Genomic DNA, 24,416 nt, shown 5'->3' with positions numbered 1-24,416 from the left:
AGCTTTTTAAAAGTGTATTTAGTTAAAATAATGTTCTCAGTTTACCATAAAGAGTTAAGCACACGCTCTAATTTTGGACTGAAAACGTATTTTTCGGGAAACTAGAAGGGTTCCTGTTATTTTCCTCTTTATCAGTGTTAATTACTCATCACTTCCTGCTATGACCACCCAGCTATTACATTGTTTTTCCAGCACAGATGGAGTTAATGTCACACCCTAATATCATTCACCAGCAAACAGCGTGTTAATGTTTGTTTCCTTAAGAAATGGGCGTAACGTTCGTGACGTCATGTCCCCTATATGCGATTGGCTAATTCTACCTTGGCTCCGCTAACCCTATGAGTGCCGGCGAATTCTTATAAGGTGGTCTGGGTGCTCACGCCCCACCCCTCTCTGGCACTCCCAGGGTTAAGAGGATCTAGTGGTGACAGCGCAGCCCGAGCTTTGTGTTCGGATAGCGGTAATCGGGAGTCTCCCTGGCCCCGTGTGTAGGGACCACAGGGATGGGGATGCAGGATCGGTCGGGCTCAGGGTGCTGTGTATAGCGGCATGTGGGAATACAGAGGGACCAGTCTATGGGCAGTTTACACAAAGGGCGCTATGTGGAGGGGGCATCGGAATAAAGAGAAGGACCAATAGGAGCATCATGTTCTCTTCCTACTGAAGCTGAGCTCTGGGTAACAACAGCCCGGGCAGTATTAACCCCCTGTATGTGTCCCAGGGTGTTCTGCTGGAAGGTGATTCAATGTATCAACCACTAGATCAGTATTACAGATCAGCTCAGGTCACGCACCTGCTTGTCACTGGCACCATATGAAGGAATCAGGGCAGCGATATATAAAGTGCTGTGTATACGGGTAGTCAGGGAGGCCTGTGCTGGGTATGTGTTAGCTTTGTGCCCCTGAAGGACAGGGTGTTGCTGGGATGTCTGAGGGGGAAATGCTGCAGAATGGCAAGGGAGAGGAAGAAGGGGGGGCCCCATTCTATGTTAACCGAGGGGGGCTGCCAGTGGATGAACCAACATGGGAGCGGATGTGGGCATATGTGGTGAAGACTCACCCTGAGGGAGAAGAGCTGGTCAGGAGAATTCGTGAAGCAAAAGAGCTACCGCGGGTAAGTATGAGCATGGGCACCCATCTGCATGCCCATCTAGGGGATCAGTGCTTAGGGATGGGCATAACTACTCAGATGGCACCCAGAGGCGCATGTCTTAGGCAATGTATTGGTACCTCTCTGGGTTTAAGGCCACTGCTCTGTATAATCATGGGAGACTTTATCCATAGACAGTATAAGCATGGGCACCCATCTGCATGCCCATCTAGGGGATCAGTGCTTAGGGATGGGCATAACTACTCAGATGGCACCCAGAGGCGCATGTCTTAGGCAATGTATTGGTACCTCTCTGGGTTTAAGGCCACTGCTCTGTTTAATCATGGGAGACTTAATCCATAGACAGTATAAGTATGGGTACCCATCTGCATGCCCATCTAGGGGATCAGTGCTTAGGGATGGGCATAACTGCTCAGATGGCACCCAGAGGCGCATGTCTTAGGCAATGTATTGGTACCTCTCTGGGTTTAAGGCCACTGCTCTGTTTAATCATGGGAGACTTTATCCATAGGCAGGGGGTCTGGCATAGCAGGGACTTCTCTGTGGTGGTTCTAGCATGGGGCACAACATCTCTTCTGTGTTATCTTGTTCAGGGGAACGGCCAGATATTTCCTATTGCTTGAATAAAACACGGAGCACCCATCTAGATAGATCTAAAATATAAATGTAAAACATTATAGCTGATGTGTAAAACAGAAAATACAGTTTCCAGAGATTTTTTTTTTTAAGTCATTATTACGGGTAATGTCACCCTCAACTTACACATTAAAAATACTAGAAGAGATCAATAAATCAACTCCAAGTCGCAGTTAATCAACTAAAATACTTAAAGGGACAGTTCACTCCAAAATTTTCTCCCCTTTAAATTGTTCCCAATGATTATTTTAACCTGCTGGAGTGTATTAAATTGTTTACAAGTAGCTCCTTTACACCTATTTTGGCATTAGAAATAGCTGATTTGGCCTGTGGTATTCCAACCTATACTGAAAGTTTCTATAATGGAGTATATTCTATTGAATAGCCTAAGTAAACACAGCCAGCAGAAGAAATTACACTCTCAGTGGGGGGCAGGATAGTTAAGTAATAAAATGATAATTTTCCATTATTCTCTCTCAGTATTGAGCTTTGGTTTTCTAGAGATATAAGATAAGGAAGCAAGTGTGTGTACACAAAGTGATAACATAATGAGATCTGATATTACCTGAAGCTTAACCCATTGTAATAGGTTGTGGTTTAAAAGCACAAAACCAGCTACTTCATATAAACAAATAAACCGAAAAATGCAATTTCTCATACATTTTTATACTCTGCAGCTAACAAGTCATTGAAAATACATTCATATAAAAACAATTTTACAGTGTACTGTCCCTTTAACACATTTTATTTTCTTGAACATAACGGTCACTTCACTGACAGTACTGGTAAACATTACGCTCAGTGCTAGGCTAATTATTAATATGACAAATGATGTCAGCATACGGATGGTAAGTTAGATATGATAGGTTATAATAATGATATATGGTGGCCGCTTCATAGCTAGGGACCAGTCAGTTATTTGGCAGACACACATTTATTGCACTATCCTTGGTCTCTCAGGTTGGGTGGTTTTCCTAAGATTGCCTCCCAAGAACAGTGCACGTGACAGTTGCAGCTATTGAAACAAGAGAGGGCACAGCATTAGGCTGGCGGAGAGCTGCTTTTTTTGCAGTGTCAGGTCTTGGTGACCTCAGGGTGATGATTATATTTGTAAGCTGGGGGGATGCAGAATTTAGTTATCACTACCTCTTAGGTTGTAAGCTGTTCCTGTAATCCTTCTGCCTCATTCAGCTTATCCCTGTCTTGTCATTATTTATTGTGCTTCTGTTGGTGCATTACATATAGCTGTACCTTCACTGCAGTCTGTCACTCCACAGGTACCAGTGCCGTGCATACCATCCCTAAATGCAGGAGTCTCTGTTCCGGAGCGCGTAGAAGCCATCCAGAGATATATCCGAGAGCTGCAGTATCCTTCTAGTGTGGAGCTAGCGCCATGTAATAGGACAGTATAGAGGGAGGGTGTCAAAGGACCCATACGTAGTGATTTAGGAATAGTTATACTTTAAGTATAGATAAATACTTCTGTGGGACATTTGGTTCATTTCAGATGGTTAGAAAGATATTAAAATATTAGAGATTGTACAGGGCAAGATGTGGAGTAAAATAGCAAAAAGATAAAGGGACATTGTACTCAAAAATGTTCTATGTTCCAGGCAATTGTGTGTTTGTAAATGAAGTAGAGGATTTTTTTTTTTTTTTTTTAAATAATGTTCCTGTCCTACATAAAAAAAAACAACGTATTTTCTGTGGGAGTTGTCCCTGTCAACCATTGACCAGTACAGACCATGTTCCTTTCACTTTAAAGACCTTTTACTGGAGCTTTTTCCTACTTCTTTTTCATATTCACAAGTAACATTTTGAATACTGTATCCCTTTAAATAAATTTAGTGTGGCTTTGAGGTCATTCGCTTGCTCTAAATGCCCATCCTATTTCATCCCTCTATCATAAGATCAATCATTCTCATACAGGCCAAGACTACACAAAACCAGAGACCTTAAAGGGACATAAAACAAGTTGGGATAGAGACAAAATATAATAATATGTACTGTAATTACTTAACCTGCAAATATATACTGCAGTGCCAAGCCATTAACCCTTTCTTTTAAGTTTCCGAATTGTACAGCTCTAACTCCCCACACACAGTTCTTTCTATGGCTGTATCTATATCCACATATGATTTGGTAGAATGCCGACTTTAACACTCATTCACCTAGATTACAAGTTGTGCGGTATGGCTTTACCGGTTAAAAAAAATGGCCTTTGCATGCGGAATGGTCAGCTACTTGATTTACCGCGATTATTATGGCCTCTACCTCAACGATCCATTCTGCATTCAAAGACCTCTAGTTATGAATTTTTGCAAAACAAAAAAGTTTCACAAAACACATAAAAATATGTTACAAAGTACACTAACACCCAAAAACTACACTGTTAACTGCTAAACCGCCACCCCCCCCCTGCATCGCAACTATTAAAATAAAGTATTAACCCCCTAAATCGCCGCCCACCCACATCGCCAACACTAAATAAACGGATACGACTAACGAAAAACAACAGGACTTAGGGTGGATTTGAAGCCCGCAGAAGTCTCAACAAAGGCATACAATCTGCTAAACCACTAAAAGAGTAAACTACCGGAAGGATAACCCCTGGAGGAGAGAGTTTTTTTTTATAAAAAAAAGTCTGCAAATTACTTTCAACACTACATTTAGGAGTTCAGAATGTTCCTATTCTAGGACCCAGTGGAAAATAAGGTCAGATCAATATACCTGCTTATTGTATCTCAGTATATACAGGCTTTCAGCAGCAAAACCGCTATTGCTATACCAAAGGCTACTACTACTCATATACATGTTTTCCTCCACTTGAACTTTTAAGATGGACTTTTAAGATTAACCTTTTTATTTGAATCCTCTATGAATGTCTCACTTAAGACAAATATTGCATTTTACCATTATTTTAGATTTGTTCCGTTTTACTTTTTAGCTTTCTAGCTTGAAGGTGATGTCTGAAATATAATGAAATTTGAATTTTTAATTTCTAAACTTTAAAAGGAAAAGCATTGCTTATGAAGTTTGTATAAGTACATAAAGAATATAAAAGGTTTGCAAACCTACTACAATCATTGTATTTATTAACAATCCGTGTATTTCCTAGCTATATATTTGTTTTTGATAGCAATCAGTATATTTATGAGAAAATTAGTTGTATAACATTTATCTTTTTTACACTCAATTAGGATATATGGAATAGGAATGTAAAAACCAGTCAATAAACGGCAGTAATAATACAATTATTTTCGTTATCTTAGTATCTCTTGTTAAAAAATGAATACGCACATATCATAGACTAGTGGGAGCTGCTGCTAATTGGTGCCTGCACACATTTGTCTCTTGTGATTGGCTAAATAGATATTTGGCTAAATAGATATTTGCAGCTTCCTGTCAGTAGTGTAATGCTGTCACTTCAGCAATGGATAACAAGAGAATGAAGAAAATTTGATAATAGAATTAAATTGGAAAATTGTATGTTCTATCTGAATCATAAAAGAAAATTTTGGGGTTTACTATCCCTTTAAACTACGGGGAAAAAAAATACTATTACCAAACCTACATTACCAAAAATAAAAAAAATCTAAAATGACACAAAATTAAAAAATCTAACATTACAGAAAATAACAAACTAAATTATCAGAAATAAAAAAATATTCCTATTCTTATACCCCCCCATTAACCCTTTCGAGTCTGGGCTAAAGTGCCTACATCGGAACAAACCACGATTGCGAGATTTCAATTACTGGATCGCGTCTGGGGGCGTCCCTACAACCCTAGGAACGCCCCCAAGACCGCGATCAAGTCCTGACTGTACAGAAGGCTCAGAACAGCCGTTAGTTATGATGTTCTATTCCGTCATAATGGCTTTAAAGCCCAGTCTAATTATGACGGAATAGAACGTCATAACGGCTTTAAAAGGTTAAATAAAAAGCCTGCCCCAAAATAAAAATAACCCTAATCTTTAAATAAACTACCAATAGCCCTTAAAAGAGCCTTTTGTAGGGCATTGCCCAAAAGTTAACAGCTCTTCTGTAAATAAAATAAACAATTACCCCCTAACATTACAACCCCCACCTCCAAAGTAAAAAAATATAAAAAAAAAACTAATCTACCCATTGCCCAAAAAAGGGCATTTGTATGGGCATTGCCCTTAAACGGGCATTCAGCTCTTTTTAAGCCCATTCAAATAAGCCCATTAAAATAAAAAAAGCCCTAATCTATAAAAAAAAAAAAAACACCCCAAAATAAAACAAAAAAACCTAACACTAACCCCAAAATCCATCTTCATCCACGCAGCGAAAAAGTCTTCATCCATCGCGTGTCCATCTTCTTGGCGGAGGCGCGGAGCTCTTCGGGGGCACGGAGGTGGAGCAGTCATTGGATCCGGAGCGGTTGGTCGGTGGCAGCTACAATTATCAGTGACCGGGAGGTCCTCTTCATACGATCGTCCGCCGTACACTAACGATTTTATATTGGGATACCCTTGCATTCCTACTGGCTAAAACAATTCAAATCATCCAATAGGATGAGAGCTGCTTACATCCTATTGGCTGATTTGAACAAAGGGGTTAAACACACAGTAGAAGTGCTGCAAAGGATCTGTGGAGCACTGCTGGGACCACCCCTGATCCAGTTTGATACTATTCTTCAAAAGGGCCATTTCCTTTTGATATATTGTTCTTTGATGGACAAGATTAAGACTTCCAGTTTTTTGCTCCTCCTGATTCCACTGTTCAACCAGCAGAGGTTTTCGCTCAGGACATGTTCCACACTTCTACTATGTGTTTATGTAGCAGATGTAGCTTTTGTGCCCGTGCAAGTTGAATGGACAGTAAATTAAAAATTAAATACCATGATGCAGAACAAGCATGCAATATTAAACAAATAACTTCTATTATCTAAGTTGCTTTGTTCACTTGGTACCCTTTGTTGAACACCATACCTAGATAGGTTCAGGAGCAGAAATACACTACTGGGAGCTAGCTTCTGATTGGTGGCTGCACATATATGCCTCTTGTCATTGGATCACCAAATGTGTTCAGCTAGCTACCAGTAGTGCATTGCTGTGCCTCCAATAAAAAATACCAAGAGAAGGAAGCAAATTAGATAATAGACGTAAATATGCAACTTGTTATAACTGAATAAAGGAAGGTACATTTGTATGAAGCACTTTCCTCAGACTATTGCCTCCTTTCTATCACCTCTGACGTGGCAGTTACATTATCCCATATTGATTGACAAGTCCTGCTCTTGTGCATTTGGTTGTGCAAGAGCTCCCCCTCCACTTGTAAAGTCTGTTCGGTGCTGTGCCGTCTTTTCCGGTTTTAATTATATGAAATAAATTGTTTGGATTTTAATGAACAGGAACATGTACTTGTGCTTTACTGTACACTGCTGATTGCCTAAGGGCACCAATAATAAAAGCTCCCTATAGTCAGTAACAGGAACATGTGCTTGTGCTTTACTGTACACTGCTGATTGCCTAAGGGCACCAAGAATAAAAGCTTCCTATAGTCAGTAACAGGAACATGTGCTTGTGCTTTACTGTACACTACTGATTGCCTAAGGGCACCAATAATAAAAGCTCAATATAGTCAGTAACAGGAACATGTACTTGTGCTTTACTGTACACTGCTGATTGCCTAAGGGCACCAAGAATAAAAGCTTCCTATAGTCAGTAACAGGAACATGTGCTTGTGCTTTACTGTACACTGCTGATTGCCTAAGGGCACCAATAATAAAAGCTCCCTATAGTCAGTAACATGAACATGTACTTGTGCTTTACTGTACACTGCTGATTGCCTAAGGGCACTAATAAGAAAAGCTCCCTATAGTCAGTAACAGGAACATGTGCTTGTGCTTTATTGAACACTGCTGATTGCCTAAGGGCACCAATAATAAAAGCTCCCTATAGTCCGTAACAGGAACATGTACTTGTGCTTTACTGTACACTGCTGATTGCCTAAGGGCACTAATAAGAAAAGCTCCCTATAGTCAGTAACAGGAACATGTGCTTGTGCTTTACTGAACACTGCTGATTGCCTAAGGGCACCAATAATAAAAGCTCCCTATAGTCCGTAACAGGAACATGTACCTGTGCTTTACTGAACACTGCTGATTGTCTAAGGGCACCAATAATAAAAGCTCCATATAGTTAGTAACAGGAACATGTGTTTGTGCTTTACTGAACACTGCTGATTGTCTAAGGGCACCAATAATAAAAGCTTCCTATAGTCAGTAACAGGAACATGCACTTGTGCTTTACTGTACACTGCTGATTGCCTAAGGGCACCAATAATAAAAGCTCCCTATAGTCAGTAACAGGAACATGCACTTGTGCTTTACTGTACACTGCTGATTGCCTAAGGGCACCAATAATAAAAGCTCCCTATAGTCAGTAACAGGAACAAGTGCTTTACTGTACACTGCTGATTGCCTAAGGGCACTAATAATAAAAGCTCACTATAGTCAGTAACAGGAACATGTGCTTGTGCTTTACTGTACACTGCTGATTGCCTAAGGGCACTAATAAGAAAAGCTCCCTATAGTCAGTAACAGGAACATGTGCTTGTGCTTTACTGAACATTGCTGATTGCCTAAGGGCACTAATAATAAAAGCTCACTATAGTCAGTAACAGGAACATGTGCTTGTGCTTTACTGTAGGGCACCAATAAGAAGTGCCCTTGTTGTATTAAATTGCTGATCTAATGCTTGTCCAATGTATTAGCTGTTACAATTAAATATGGATGTCTGATGATATCACAGGAGGGGCTATCAGTCCTAGTGCCCTGCTTGTACTTAACCACCTGTCTAAGCATTAGAAGGAGCTTATCACAATGATAGACATAGGAGATGAGGGGAAAGAGAAGAGGAGTCGTCGTTATAAGAGATGCTACAGAAGTTAAAAAAAAATTAAATAGTTTAAAGAAACACTAACAATGTATCACTAAGGTAATTCATAAATAATATACAGAGGTTTGCAATCTTATAAAAAATAAAAGTTCAAGTAAAAAAAATAAATTTGCAGAAATGATTAGTTTTGTTGATCATTTTATTTGGCAGGGCAGAACTTCTGCTGCCCATATCGGACTCTGCAATATGAACTAGTAAATATGAAAAAAAGCCTGAAACCTCTACCTTTTACATATTATGTCAATTAGACCATACTAATATTGGGAGAAAACCAGATGAATAGGTGGAACAGTAAGTGGTTGTGTAGTTTGGCTTCTAACACTACCCACTAAATGTCAGGTGCGGACATATGACACAGAGTTTATTGAACCAATGTAGTATCCCAATAATTTAACTTTTTTTTTTCTCAGAATGTGATGGTATTTAAGGTTGGTTGTATCACTATATACATCCCATACCTTTTTGAAGTTAAGATTCACAGGTAGCTACAGTATAACCTGTATTTTTGGCTCCACCACTAGTGCCTATCCTAGAAATATACATAAATACACATACAGTATAACAAGGATGCCAAAATGAATCGAGAGCAGGATGAGTATTTTGTATGTTTTGCTAGCCTGTCCATATTTATATTTTTGGCCACACAATCATGAGATTTAAGCGGATTTGTGTTTATTTTCTGTTGTGAATACCTTTATCTATTTTACCCCTTGACAAATGGCTGCAGATACAATCACACTGGGACACAGTTCTTTGAAATCAAGAAAAGCAGACCTCTCACAGGGTGAGCAATTTTCTAATATTTGTATGAAAAAAATAAGGTTGAAAGAAAATTGGGGGACAAATGGGCAATACACAGATTAGGTGACCTCAGCCGGATACAGATTGGTTTTCAGGTTCTAGGACTAAAATGATGATTGAAGATGGTGTGTTGGTGTTATAAGTTGATTATGGGATTTCAGTGTCAGATTTGGGGGGTTTAACCCCTTAAGGACCAGCGACGTACCCTGTATGTCGCTGGCCTTTTTTTGGGACTTGATTGTTTTATATTGCGGTCTTGCCACCAGCGTTGAGACTGCTCTATTCCACAAAGCCTGCTGGAGGGAGGGAATTAATAGCGTGTTCTTGCTAGACTTGTGCTATTATGTCCTTAAAAAAACCTTAACGACCAGTGACATATAGGGTACATTGTGGTCATTAAGGGATTAAGGTAATATTTATCTAATTATTGCATTGGATTATCTCAGTATCATACACCAACTGCAATTGAAGCCCTGAGGGACAAATATTAAGCAGTTTGAGGATTCTGGTTTTACACAGAATACATTTTGGGGTCACATTAAGGCATCTTGGTTACAAACTAAAGGGACATGAAAGCCAACATTAAACTATCATGGTTCAGACAAATAGAGCATAGTGTCTTTTGCACTATATCACAGCAGTGTTTGTACAACTGGGGTCAGTCACAAGCTATTGTTAGATTTTAGCTGCATATCAATAGCTGCAGATGAGCCAGTGTTTTGTCAGAATAAGCTACCTAGCACTGCGCATGCGCTATTTGACATCACCACATTCAAACCATGTGCAACAAATATGTATGGAATGCTGTGACATCAGACCAGGCATGCACAGTGCTATAGTAGCTTTATTTGACGGGGAAAAAGTATTCAAGCACTGCCTCTGTGATTTTGTTTACTCGCATGACTGCGCATAGCGGTAGCTTATTTTGACAGATGTATACGTAGCCAATACAATCCATATGGTCCTAAGCATACCAATTTGCTGCTACTTAAGAACTTATAATTCTATAGAGTTTTGGGAAAAAATCCCCAAAGTTGATGGGGCTATTTCTACTCTTGCTAAACGTACCACTATTCCTATGGAAGATAGTACTTCCTTTAAGGATCCTTTAGATAGGAAGCTTGAATCTTATCTAAGGAAGGCCTATTTATAGTCAGGTCATCTTCTCAGACCTGCAATTTCTTTGGCTGATGTTGCGGCTGCATCAACTTTCTGGTTGGAGAATTTAGCGCAACAAGAATTGGATTCTGACATATCTAGCATTATTCGCTTACTGCAATATGCTAATCATTTTATTTGTGATGTCATTTTTATCAGGCTATATATATATATATATTTATATTTATGACCAAATATAATATTTACCTATATAGTCCAGCAATATGTTTTTAAAATGTGTGGAGTTAAAACATAATGCATTACATCTTCAAAATGCAAACCAGTGAGCCAGTAACTGCACAACATAGTATATATCTATTTCCCATAGCAGTACATATGCACACTCCCGACACATCCATCTCGCATCACTTCAGTACTTTCTCCCCGTCAAATAAAGCTACCCTATCACTGCGCATGCGTGGTATCCATTAGAAACAGCTACCAACTCCTGTGACTGTGACTGTACATGCGGGTAAACAGTCACAGAGGCAACGCTTGAGTACCTTCTTCCTGTCAGATAAAGCTACCCTATCAATGCGCATGCATGGTATCCATCAAAAAAAGCTACCTACCTTTTGTGACTTGGTATGCAGGTAAACCAAGTTACAGAGGCATCGCTTGAGTACTTTCTCCCCATCAAATAAAGCTCCCACAGCACTGCACATGCCTGATCTGATGTCACAGCATTCCATGTATATTTGTCACACGTTTTGAATATGGTAACGTCAAATAGCGCATGTGCAGTGTTAGGGTAGCTTATTCTGACTGAACAATGTGGATGTGATCACAAGAAGCCATTTTCATTGTTTATCGACAGCACTTTTCAAATGTAAGGTTTGATGAGAAATAAACCTATACTATGCCAGTCCTGTTTGGATAATCACAATCTAAATTCTAAAAACATAATGACACAATTACAGCCATTTTAAACTTATCAAATTCCACAACTTAAAGGGCTTGATGAACCAAGATATTTTTCTAATTATTGAGTACCCCAAAAAAGTTTTAGAATGCAACACACTGACATTACTACTGTGATATCGGATGACCATGAGAATCAACAGCGCCAAACAGATATAACAATACCTGCTCAGTTAATTAATAATACGCACTATTACACTGATATAAATGAGGGAAATACATAACCCATCAAACACACATGCCCACTATACAAATAATGCCCTTGTTCAAATCCCTTAAAAAGACACACACACAAATATCTGGTTTTGGAGCCGATAAGTTAATTGCACATGTCCCAATTTGCATCACCACATGCTATAAAAAGGGATCAATCAACAATCTGTGATGTGATCACTAAACTCCCCGAATTCGCCATTGTGTTTGTTGTTAGTCTTGCACATTTGATTTTCGGATTAGGAAATCAGCAGATTAATAATGTCGATAATGGTTTTGTGGTGCTTTTGGGAGGTAACAATTCCAAGATTGAGAAGTATGAATGGCTGAAGGATTTTTGGATTGTATCACAGAAGAAATAAACTGACAATACCAGCTTCCAAAAACAAGTGCAAGATTGCGATAGTCAAATTTTTGTAACAATGTTCTACATATAGTGCCCAATATTAAAGTTACAATTTTGACTCCCATGAGATTGCTGGGATAAACACTGATAATATGCTTCACATATGAACACATCTTGCTTTTCTCTACAGACTGATGGACCTGGCCAAAGAGATGACCAAAGAAGCCCTCCCAATCAAATGTCTGGAGGCTGTAATTCTGGCTATGTATCCTTTATATTTAATACTTACTAAGAATATAGATAGACCCATGAATAATTATGTGTGAAAAGCAGTTTATTATCTATATTCATGGTACAGAAGTAGAGTAAAAGAAAAGGCAAAAGCAATTCAATCAATGGGAAAGTGACACAGATATGAAGTTTAGAGTCACCAATAGTGGATAGATAATGCCACTGGTTAAGACCTATGAATAGGTTTTCTTTATGCCGATTTCATTCTTAAAAAGGGACATAATACTTATATGCTAAATCACTTGAAACTGATGCAGTATAACTGTAAAAAACTGACTAGAAAATATCACCTCAGCATCTCTATGTAAAAAAGGAAGATATTTTACCTCACAATCTCCTCAGCTCAGCAGAATAAGTTCTGTGTAAACAGTTATACTCAGCTGCTGCCCAGCTGCAGGTAAAAAAAAATTAAAAAAATGAAGAAATGAACAGCAGCCCATCAGCATCAACAGTGCTGAGGTCATGAACTCTTTTACTGTGATCTCATGAGATTTCACTTAACTCTCATGAGATTTCATTGTAAACTTCCTTACACTGAATAGGGAAATAAGATGAGTGTGCACGAAAGCTTGCTCTTTCCGCTGTCCCGGGACAGACATACTGATTTGCTGCTTAGAAGTCCTTTACAATGGGATGTGGCTACTGATAAACTTTTGAGGTAAAATATCTTTCTTTTTTACATAGAGATGTTCAGGTGATATTTTCTAGTCTGCTTTTTACAGCTATACTGCATCACTTTCAAGTGTTTAAACATTAGGATATTATGGCCCTTTAAGGAACTGAGAAAAAAATTAACGGGGGGGGGGGGGTTATACCTAGGCTATTAAAATGGTATTTGTGGTGTTTTTTTTAATATCTTTCATGAATCTAAGCCAGGGCCTTTTACTACGTCACATGTTTTTTAACATGTTCCTTTTCTAAAAATAAACATTTTTTGTTATCATGCATGTAGGGTGTATCACTGTCCGCCAATAAAACATGAAATAAATGTGCTCAGTTTACTGTCCCTTTAATCAGGTTACCAGTTCTCTGCAGGTAAAGTGTAGGCATTTTCCATTATCCACCAATTAGCTTCTTAACTCTAAAAATCTAGATACCTGACTAATAGTATCTCTGGCTTGGAGCGCTTTCCCATCAGCTTTAAGACACAGTTTTCAGGGGGCTGTTTTCGGCACATAGTACTGGGACTGTACTGGGGAGGCCATTTTGGAGCTCTTGGAATGAGTCGTCGAGAGGACTTGATGTTCAAACCTTTGATTTTCCGCACATTAAGTGAGCTGCTTGCAGACTTCCAGGCAGCATATTCACGCTGCTGGCACACACTGCGCAAAATAAAATTAGGACCTTACATCTCCCATGACCCTCACAGTGTGGAGCAAATAGACTGGAAACACTCTGTACTGGACTTGCAAGAACTTGGTGCAGAGGGGTTGAAACGGGAACTTGAAAGACATAGCAGGGAGATGCGTCTACGGGTGAGCAGCAAATGTGGTGGTGGTGATGGTGATTTATATGGGAGGTGGGACAATGTTAGTGAAGCAGCTGATATACAACTATTTGTTAGAGAGAGAAAAAACAGTAAAAGTAATCATTCAGAGATACAAACTGATTGATGATTCCTAGTAAAGTAGTGGAGGGAAAACGATAATTAGAATATAGACAAGAATATAATTAGAATATAGACAAGTCACAAGGCAGCACAGTGCCTCAGGTATGGCGTTACATTGCCAATTAGAGCAGCAGTAGACAACTGGTAGCCCAAGAGCCACATGCAGCCCTCTGCTATAGTTTTTATGGCACCTGGTAAAAGAACCTAAAATGTGTGCTTTGGGATGGCCACAACTAAAAAGAGCCCTCTGAAGGGTAGGGGAGCAGGTAGAGGGTGCCCTTCTAAAATATTCATCTCAAGCCAGTGGCATATTTAGTTTTGTGCTGCCCTAGGCACTCAAAATTTTGCTGCCCCCCCAAGATCTTAGGCCTTTACTGGCCATAATATTTTTTTTTTTTGCTCAGGGAGTAACGTGATTTTAATTTTTTTTATGGCATTTCCAAAGTAAATGTTCACCAGTGCTTGCAAAACACTTGCATACACAGGCACACACACATATAGTCAGACACACACACAGAGTTATGCGCACGCACACACATACATACAGACAAAGACACATATCTATATATTGCTGCAATATATATAAAAATCAAACAAACACAGATTTCTTGAAACAATGCTTCCCCAAACACAATACTAAGTGCTGAAAGCCAACAGGACTAAAGGCAATAGCAAGCTAAATAAATGAAAAGTTCAAAGTCACCTTTTATTCTGTACGCTCCATGGGCAGTCTCTTATTATAAACAGCCCCCCCCTGCGACAATGTATGCTCCTTGGGCAAAATCTCCCATTATATACCTTCTAAAATAACTGTAAGCTTTTTATAAATATAGCCACACAAAAAAATATACTGCCCCCCCTCCAATCTGCTCCCCTAGGCAAGTGCCTTGTTTGCCAAGGCCAAAATATGCCCGTCTCAAGCCCCTGTGTGTTAAGAAGTTGGCAATCACTGAGTATAGTCTAGGAGAGCAGCGTGGCATCATGTTCAGATATATTTGCATTATCATAAACCTTTATACCTCCTCTCAGATTACAAAAGGGCCCCCATCTCCAACAAAGGAGAGAAAAAGGGACATTACATCTTCACCGCAGCGAGCACAGTCCAGCCCACACCGCAGGGAACGTCCAGAGAGACAGTAAGTTGCACGTTGGGCTTATGTGTGTATTTTTCATGAAGTTTGATAACTTGCAGATGTTTCATACTTATGTTTTCCTTGCAGTCCTTCTGGAGAGAAGCCTTCAGACTCTACAGCTATTCCTGATCTCAGTGGCTACCAGATCAGAGTATAAGGAAATCAAACCTCTTTGCTGGGTCAGACAAAAGGGCAAGCCCCAAACAGCAGGCTAAACCAGAGAAGGGCAGTAATCTGTCCTCAGACTGTGCTTGACGAGTTACTGTGAACTAACCCAGAAAAGGACCGTCAATGTCTCCCATAGGCTGGACCAGAGAAGTAAAACCATTGACCTAAGATCCTTATGAAGTAATAAATAAATACCCCATAAAAAATCCCAAGACACCTCCTGTTTATGTTGGAATTATGATTAATCCCAATGCTTCAATCCAGCTTAGAAAGTGATGTAGACTGTTTAGATTTTATGTCCCACATTTATCAAACCGTGAATAGAGCTGTGGGCTTGTAAATCAAATTGCAGTTGAATATCATTTTATACATGAAGAGATATGCCCATTGAAAATAAATTATTGTTCATGTGCCAAGGATAACAATTAACTTTCATAATCATCAACAAAAGTTTAGTTGTGTTTTGGGGATTGTTCTGCAACAATATTGCTGCACCCCCTCAAAATGATGCTCCAAATAGCGATTTAAATTAGCCGCTACTGAGATTGTGTACTATATAGGAACATACAGAAGGCTCCCCTTTATCTGTTTAATGAGTTGGAGTAATGTCAACCAGTATAAGCAGATCTGAACCACTGAGTGCTTTCTATATTACAACTGCCTATTAATAGAAAAAAGTATGAGGAGATATTGAAGAGATGTCACTAATTAGACCGTACAATTTGTAAAATAATAATAGGCAAAAAAAAAGACCTTTTATTGTTCTTTGTTAGACAGGGCTAGAAGCTTTAAATGAAATTGAGGTTTGGCTTATGCCAAGGGTGTGGCCAGGCTGGACCGTATAATGTTCATATACTGACAGATGTGATAGTCTATTTCTTAGATGAATACATAGCTTAATGGGTATATTTTCCTACATGGAATTTATTGTATTCACGGTTTGATAAATTTATATGTAGCTATATGTGGATGGAAACTGTAATGTGTTGGAAGGTAAAACAGTCCTGAAACAATGTGGTCAGAAGGAATATTAGTCTTAGAACAGAATGTCTATGTGTAGTCCTCTAGACTCCAAAATGCATAGAAGCAAATTAGATAGGTTAGTGTATTAAGGGATTATCATAAGTGTGTGTCACTGAAATGCTATGTAAATCAGCTCAGGAAGTTAGTATTGGCCTGACTTGGGTTTTGGATTAAGTACTGGGGTAACTGCAGCCATTGAAATCGTAGGTCCTATAACACTGACATGGATTACATATTATTTGGATCCATCTTGAATTAGGGAAGGCTTTCAGAAGCTAAGATGGGGTATGTATTAACCCTTTCCTGCTGAGTCTTTTTTTAGGCTGCCTTATCACCATACCATATGTGCCAGCTATTCAGTAACCACTAATCACCTTTTGATATACCTTGTGTTTCACCATATTTTATTTATTTATCACTGCACTTTTACACTGAAGTCTTAATAAATTAAATTGTTTGTTATTATGAATGGGCTTTGTACTTCTCTGCGCAACACTCATGGATTATTTACAAAACCTAATGAATAATGTAGAGGCTTCATCTCTTATCTATAGGCATCCAAAGAACAAAACAGAATTACCATAACAATATATACGATGTATAGAATATCTATTAAAACAACATATTTGTCCACAAATATAAACTGTCTAAAGCTCATGATCAACCTAAAAAGGAGAGAAGTTGAGGAAGGCCTCATTCCGTGTGCTTTCTTTGTCAACATAAAGGGACAGTCTAGTCAAAATTAAACTTTCATGATTCATTTTTAATTTACTTTTATTATCAAATTTGCTTTGTTCTCTTGGTATTCTTTTTTGAAAGCTAAACACAAGTAAGCTCAAATGCCAATTTCTAAGCTCTCGAAGGCTGCTTTTTATCTCAGTGAATTGTGACAGATTTTCACAGCTAGACAGCGCTAGCTTGTGCATGCCACATAGATTACATTATGCTCACTTCCGTGGAGTTATTTATCAGCCAGCACTGGATTAGCTAAAATGCAAGTCTGTCAAAGTACTGATATAAGGGGGAAGTCTGCAGAGGCTTAGATACAAAGTACCAACCAACAGAGAAAATGTGGGGAGATATCACAAGTAACGATTACAGTCTCAGCTCCAAGAACAAAACTATGAATATATGTATATCCAATTTTGAATACTGGATGGAGGGGTAACACTAACAAATATAGAACCAATAAAATGAACAAGTCCATCAGGTACGGCTCCCACCAAGACTGGATGTTAAGTGAGGACTTGCTTGTAATAATACCTCACACACACATGTATAAGCAGCAAAAAGTAGGTGTCTCACCACCAGGTAGAGAGTCCGTGTAACTTACATATAGCTCCGGATGGCCTATTCCAAGTTGTACTCCACCTCCATACGCCTTCCCGCAGAACCAGGCTGCGTTCAAGTGCTGTGCTCCGTCGGCTCCCAAATCCGGTCAGGAGGCGTGTCTCTCTTGTTGCTGAATCCAGGAAGCCAATCCACATGGCAGGGGGGTGTGTCACATACATACATATATTCGAACCAATCGACACGTACCACTACGAGGGTATGTTCCAGGGATCCGCAGCAAGGGAGATTAATAAACAGTACAAATAGTACAGTAATAGTACAATACACTGTATGAAGCACTCTACGAAGTTAGCGGCATATGGAGTAGCTGTAGAAAGTTCAAATAAAACTTGTAGGCAATATAATGATAGGAGAGGGCAAACAACCCCTCGGTCCAGGAGCTATTCCAACTAAGTGAATGGGGACATTGCAGGGTGCCGTTCCGCTAAAACAGGCTAAATATACCTTACCAAGAAAGAGAGCAAGAAGCGGACGGCTGGATGAATGCTAAAAAATGTCTTTTATTTTAAAAATATGTTAAAAACAGATGGTCAATCAGTAAAAATCAGAGCGCACACACAAGCACCTAGGGATAGGCCAGCTTACGCGTTTCGGCTATAAGCCGTAATCATAGCTATGATTACGTCTTATAGCCGAAGCCACTGGGGCCAAACTGCAATTCTTCTGCATGTACCAAATATTTAAAGGGTGAGCAATATGAATTGTAGTAAGGACTAGGAGAAAGCTAAAGAAGATATAGTAGAATGGCATACACACATCTCACAATTGCCTCAAATAAAAGGAACCTAGAAGCTAAGCTCAAGGTGCTTTCCAGTGTAAGACTGAACCATCTGGATACTAAGGGGGTGCAGTAAACTACAAATAGTAACCAGCTGTAAGATCAGTAAGTGGGGAGTACAGTCTAGAAGACTAAAGGGATATTGATTATGGTGACTTGTTACAGCAGTCAGGGAGGCTAGACCCTTGCAGTAACAATTGTACTGAGATGGGACAAATCTTTCTTAACCTCTACAGAATAACAAACACTTAAGGCAGAGCTCCAGCTCAGTTTATCTAAAGTACAAACTAGAAATGTGCAAATATTCAGCATTTGTTATTAGTTAGTGAAATGAATGGTGAAAATACCCACATCATCTGCATTCAGCTCGTTTCTGTGCCGTGCTACACACAAATATCTGTGCAAGAAGATATCTGCATATCTTTCAGAAACTAAACTGATTTAAGCAGGAAGGGGAGTGGTTTATTATTCAGATGGGTTCAAACTTCTGGAAGACATTCCTGCCTATTTCAGTGTACAGAGGATATGCACCCACCGGTACTTGTATGGAAAGAGGAAAGCAAGATTATGTTCATGAGCTTGTGCTGAAATTCCTTGGGGTTGGTCACAAGTTTGGTACCAGAGAGAAGTCAGTTTAGATTCTGTAGATTTGTTCTATCCCTACATCTGTACTAGGTTATAATCTATACTATAATTGCATTTGTCCATCGCCAGTTGCGCACGCATCCTGAATGGAATGTTGGCAGCGTGAGGAAGCCAAACGAATGTTGGCTGCGCGCACAGCCAAAATAATTCACCTGGATGCAGCATAGGCAAACCCGAAGCCTAAAAAAAACCTCCCCGCACGAAATAAAAACACGTAACTGCCCGCACAAAGTATAACAAAAAACATCTAACTTCCCGCACAAAGTATTAAACACTGAAACCGCAAAATCCCACATCGCAAAATTATAAAGTAATTAATCCCTAATCCGCAAATCACATAATTAAAATATTAACCCCTTAACCGTCAACCACCCACATCACAATAAACCTAATTAATCTATTAACATGTTATCCGCAAAACCCCCACATCGCAATAAATCTATTTAACCTATTAACCCCTAAACCGCAAACCCCCAACATCGCAATAAAACTATTTAACCTATTAACCCCTAAACCGCAAACCCCCAACATCTCAATAAAACTAACCTATTAATCCCTAAACCGCAAACCCCCAACATCTCAATAAAACTATTTAACCTATTAATCCCTAAACCATCAAACACCCACATCGCAATAAACCTATTAACCCTTAATCCGACAAACCCCCAGAACGCAAATAACTAATTCAATTACTAAGATCCCTAACCTAACACCACCTAAATAAACCCCATTACCAAAATTAAAAAACACTAAATTACAAAAAATAAACAAAATTATCCAAAATTAAAAAAATTACACCTAATCCCTATGAAAATAATAAAAGCCCCCCAAAAATAAAAAACACCCACTAATCTATTGCTAACCTACCAATAGCCCCTAAAAGGGCATTTTGTAGGGCATTGTCCTAAAGTTTAACAACTCTTTTATGAAATAAAATTACTAAGACCCCCTAACAATTACAACCCCCCCACTCACCCAACCCCCTAAATAAAAAAGAAAAAATCCTAAACTACCCATTGCCCCTAAAGGGGCATTTGTATTAGAATTGCCCTTAAAAGGGCCTTCAGCTCTTTTAGGATAGCCCAAACCTTAATCTAAAAAAACAACAACCTAACACTAAGCCCCAAATAGCTACTCACAGTTCTGAAGTTCGGCGGAGGTCTTCTTCCAGGCGGATCCATTATGTTCTGTCTTCATCCACTGTGAAGGCGGCATCCACTGTGAAGGCAGAGCGGTCTTCCCAGATGTGGCGATCCTCAGCGGCATGGATGCTCCTCTTCATGCAATCATCTGTCGCACACTGAAGATTGAATGCAAGGTACCGCAATCAATGTGGGGTACCTTGCATTCCTATTGGCTGAAATTTTGAAATCAGCCAATAGGATTAAAGCTACTAAAATCCTATTGGCTGTTCAGAGAAGCCTCTACAAGCAGCTGAGGAGCACTGCCGCCGCTGACCGCCACATCTGGTAAGACCGCTCCGCACCACCTTCACAGTGGATGCCGCCTTCACAGTGGATGAAGATAGAAGATGATGGATCCGCCTGGAAGAAGACCTTCTCTGCCGAACTTCAGAACCGTGAGTACCTATTTGGGGCTTAGTGTTAGGGTTTTTTTAGATTAGGGTTTGGGCTATCCTAAAAGAGCTGAATGCCCTTTTAAGGGCAATGGCCATACAAATACCACTTTAGAGGCAATGGGTAATTTAGGATTTTTTTAGTTAGGTCTTTTTTATTTTGGGGGTTGTAATTGTTAGGAGGTCTTTGTAATTTTATTTCATAAAAGAGCTTTTAAACTTTAAGGCAATGCCCTATAAAAGGCCCTTTTAAGGGCTATTGGTAGTTTAGCAATAGATTAGTGGGTGTTTTTATTTTAGGGGGGCTTTTTTATTTTCATAGGGATTAGGTGTAATTTTTTAATTTTGAATAACTTTGTTTATTACTTTTTGTAACAGACTATTTTTTGTAACAGATTAATTTAATGTTTTTTTAATGTCTTTATTTTTATTGTAATTTAGTGTTTTTTAATTTCGGTAATTGGGGTTTATTTAGGGGGTGTTAGATTGGGGGTCTAAGTAATTTAGTTATTTGCGTTGTGGGGGTTTGGCGGATTAGGGGTTAATAGGTTAATTAGGGAACTTGCGTTGTAGGGGTTGTCGGTTTAGGGGTTAATAGGTTTATTGCGATGTTGGGGGTCTGCGGTTTAGGGGTTAATAGGTTAAATATATTTATTGCGATGTGGGTTTTTTGCGGATAACATGTTAAAAAGATTATTAGGTTGGAGGGCGGAGCCAAGCCGTGCAGGAACATGGCCGCAAATCTGTAAGGCTCCGTGTCAGCCTTTCCTCTTAGTGGTGATAACCTAATCAGGACTCTACAAAATTTAATGCCGGATACAGCGCTAAGTACCTATGCTATCCTGCCCTCAGACCCATGTTCCTAGATGGATAGTAAATGACTCGACTAGACGCCAGTTTACTGCCTCAGGCGCGGGACCGCAGCGCCATTTCCCCTCACCTCAGCTCACAGCCGGGTCTGACTTACCTTCCTGAACTCTACCGATCTGCCCTCTGAATCTATGCCTGGCCTTCCGGTGTTGCTAGTGCAGGCGACTTTTACCTAACTGCGCCTGGAAACCACTGCGCTCCCCGGAGCGTTGAGGCCTGTTTGTGAGTGGCCGCTGGGACTCAAAGTTTACTGCTGCAGGAACGCACACGCCTGCCGGTCTCCGCCTGAGGCCCATCATTGAGGTACTTAAATAGCTGCTGGGATCGGGTCAGCGGTCGGCCCCTACGTGTGTCTTTGGAGGTGGGGGCGGCTGCAGATAGTTATTGCCACCTGAATTCTGGCATATACATAGCTGCCATTGCCTGCACACACCACGTGGCCTCATCTCTAATACTGTGCTGCTGGGCAGATAATCTGAGGCCCTACTCTAGCGATTACCAAAGTGCAGGCTTCTCATATAAATGATAAGGATGACAAGTTTGTTTGCTCTGCCACATAACTTCAACTGCAGACCCAGGGTGCTACAGGGAATTATATAAGGTGTTTATGCAAAAAATCCACTCTCCACCTAGCTGATGCTGTCGGTGTGCTAAGGCTTTTTTATCTTTCTTCACTATTTAGTGCAAATCCCTACTCCCTGTTAATAAACGTTCCTCCCTGCCTGCCACTACCTTTCTATCAACATTGGAGGAAATAAATCCAGATAACCCTCCTCCCTCTATCAGAGGGCACAAATCCAAGATGGCCTCCAAGAAGGGACAGAAATCTGATAAACCAACCAAGCCACCCTCCCAAACCCCATCGGTATCTTCCTTTTTTCAAACATCAGATACAAACCCAGCGCTACCGGATACCCCACCGGGCCAGTCGTGCCTTCCAAGCCTAAATATAAACCCGAATGGCCAACAGGACCCACTGCATGCTATTCAGGAGAGGCTGGCTGCGCTCCCTTCCAAGTCTGACCTGGACTCTCTCAAATCTTTTATCAAGGAGGAGATGAGGGACCTCAAAAGAGACCTTAATGAAATGGGTGCTCGTATGGATTACCTTGAGGAAGGCCAGGAGACCTTGAACAACTTAGTCAGCCTGAACACACAACAACTCTCTATTCAGGACTCTAAAGTACAGTCTCTTCAGGACAAAATAGAGGACTTGGATAACCATAGGCGTAGGAACAACCTGAGGTTCCGCGGTATCCCAGAAGATGTGACTCCTGATCTCCTAAAAAGATACATCATTGGTCTAGCTCAACACCTTTCTCCTGAATCCCCGCCGCTACTTCTTGAAGATTTGGACAGGGCGCATAGGGCATTACGCCCTCTACCTAAGCCCCCACTTCCCCCGCGAGATGTCATTGTCCGATTTTTAAGATTCTCAACCAAAGAGGACATATGGCAGGCGGCTAGGACACAGCAGACCATATCGTTCAGGGGTCACTCCCTCCAGATTTATCAGGACCTCAGCCCCTACACGATACAGAGACGCAAGGAGATTACATTTATCACCAGCGTTCTGCAAGAACACCGCATCAAGTACCGATGGGGTTTCCCTTTTAGTCTTATCATCAGCCACAATGGTTCACAAATTATATATAAGGACTATAATGACCTCGACCAACTCTCCAGATCCCTCAACATTCCTTTCAACAATCCAGCAGATCCGGCCGTCCTGAACCCTCCCTTGGCTGCGGAGCCAGGTCCCTCACGCCCATTGGAACAAAGACCGCAATGGCAAAGGGACCAACCCAAAAGAAGGAAAATGGAGAACTTGCCACCCAGAAATGGCTCTTCGCCTTCATGATGCACTACCCCCAAGTCCTAACCCTGGGACCCATCTCCCCCTTTTTTTCCAACCGGTATTCGCTGAATACCCCCTTCTTTTGATAGAACCCAAGCTTTCCCACACAGGCTAACTTGAAGCGCACAAACTTCTTTCTGGGCTCTCGAGGCCCACCCTGCCACACTGGATGGACACATTGAAGACCTGTCTTCCCACTGGTAACGTATGGTACTGTTTATGACTTTAGTTTTATGCCTCATTTGCAGTTTTTATTATACCAACTACATACAACGCCATGGACTATGCTTCCTAACCCTTTCCATGGTGGCTGCTACGTAATCTATGCTATGTGGAACTTTGCACTACTGGACACTAGATGTTCTTTGACATCAAAGCTCACTCAATGTTTTGTTAATCCCACCAATGTTGATATATGTTACCACACGCTATGTATATTTTTGGTCGACCTTTAAGATTAAGAGGCAGTTTGCTTTCCCCTAGACCAACACAGTTAATTGTCCCCGTGGTCATTACATGTTTTTATCCCAGGCTACAATGGACAATTACACCATGTCTGTGCTGGTGCATACAGGATTACGAGCTAAACTTTACATTGCCCCCCTCTATCCCGGTGTAGCCACTACTCAAGTTATGTATATGTTCAATATGAAAAGGAGTTAAAATGGTTGAATTTCTATTGTTTGTATTCTAATTTCTACACTGCTTAGTGCATTACTGTATAGCTTACTTCTTACAACGCTCTAGGGTTAATGCTATTGTTTCAACAGCAGGTTGGAGCTTACTTGTGTTTCTCTAGTGTCCTGTCCCCTCAAGATTAGTGTCCCCAGGGTGTGTTATGTGGCATTTAGACGTATCTCTAATCACCCCGGTTAAATACGGGGAGTTCTAGATACCCTCTACTCCAACTAACCCCCCTATTATTGGCCTAACTGTTACCCAGGATGTCTTAGGTTTAACATTAAAAGACACTAACGTGGTTAGACTGTATTGTTTCAT

The 24,416-nt window shown here is 40.2% G+C and overlaps 1 protein-coding gene across 2 annotated transcripts; it reads left to right on the top strand.

Annotated features, from left to right (window-relative positions):
- Positions 1-343: 343 nt before the first annotated feature.
- On the top strand, positions 344-16,806 carry VASH1 (vasohibin 1). 2 transcript variants are annotated; one of them, XM_053697387.1, is made up of 7 exons: positions 344-1,113; positions 3,024-3,112; positions 9,402-9,458; positions 12,304-12,378; positions 13,498-13,879; positions 15,043-15,149; positions 15,234-16,806. In XM_053697387.1, the coding sequence occupies exons 1-7, from the start codon at positions 925-927 to the stop codon at positions 15,301-15,303; spliced, it is 969 nt and encodes a 322-aa protein (XP_053553362.1). In that variant the 5' UTR covers positions 344-924; the 3' UTR covers positions 15,304-16,806. The 2 variants fall into 2 exon arrangements, with proteins under 2 accessions (XP_053553362.1, XP_053553363.1); XM_053697388.1 differs by lacking the exons at positions 9,402-9,458; positions 12,304-12,378.
- Positions 16,807-24,416: the final 7,610 nt, after the last annotated feature.

The sequence above is a fragment of the Bombina bombina genome, chromosome 1 (assembly GCF_027579735.1).
Source record: "Bombina bombina isolate aBomBom1 chromosome 1, aBomBom1.pri, whole genome shotgun sequence".
In the NCBI taxonomy this organism is placed as follows: Eukaryota; Metazoa; Chordata; class Amphibia; order Anura; family Bombinatoridae; genus Bombina; species Bombina bombina.
The sequence above is the reverse complement of the archived record's forward strand: the minus strand, read 5'-3'. Positions and strand labels throughout refer to the sequence as shown.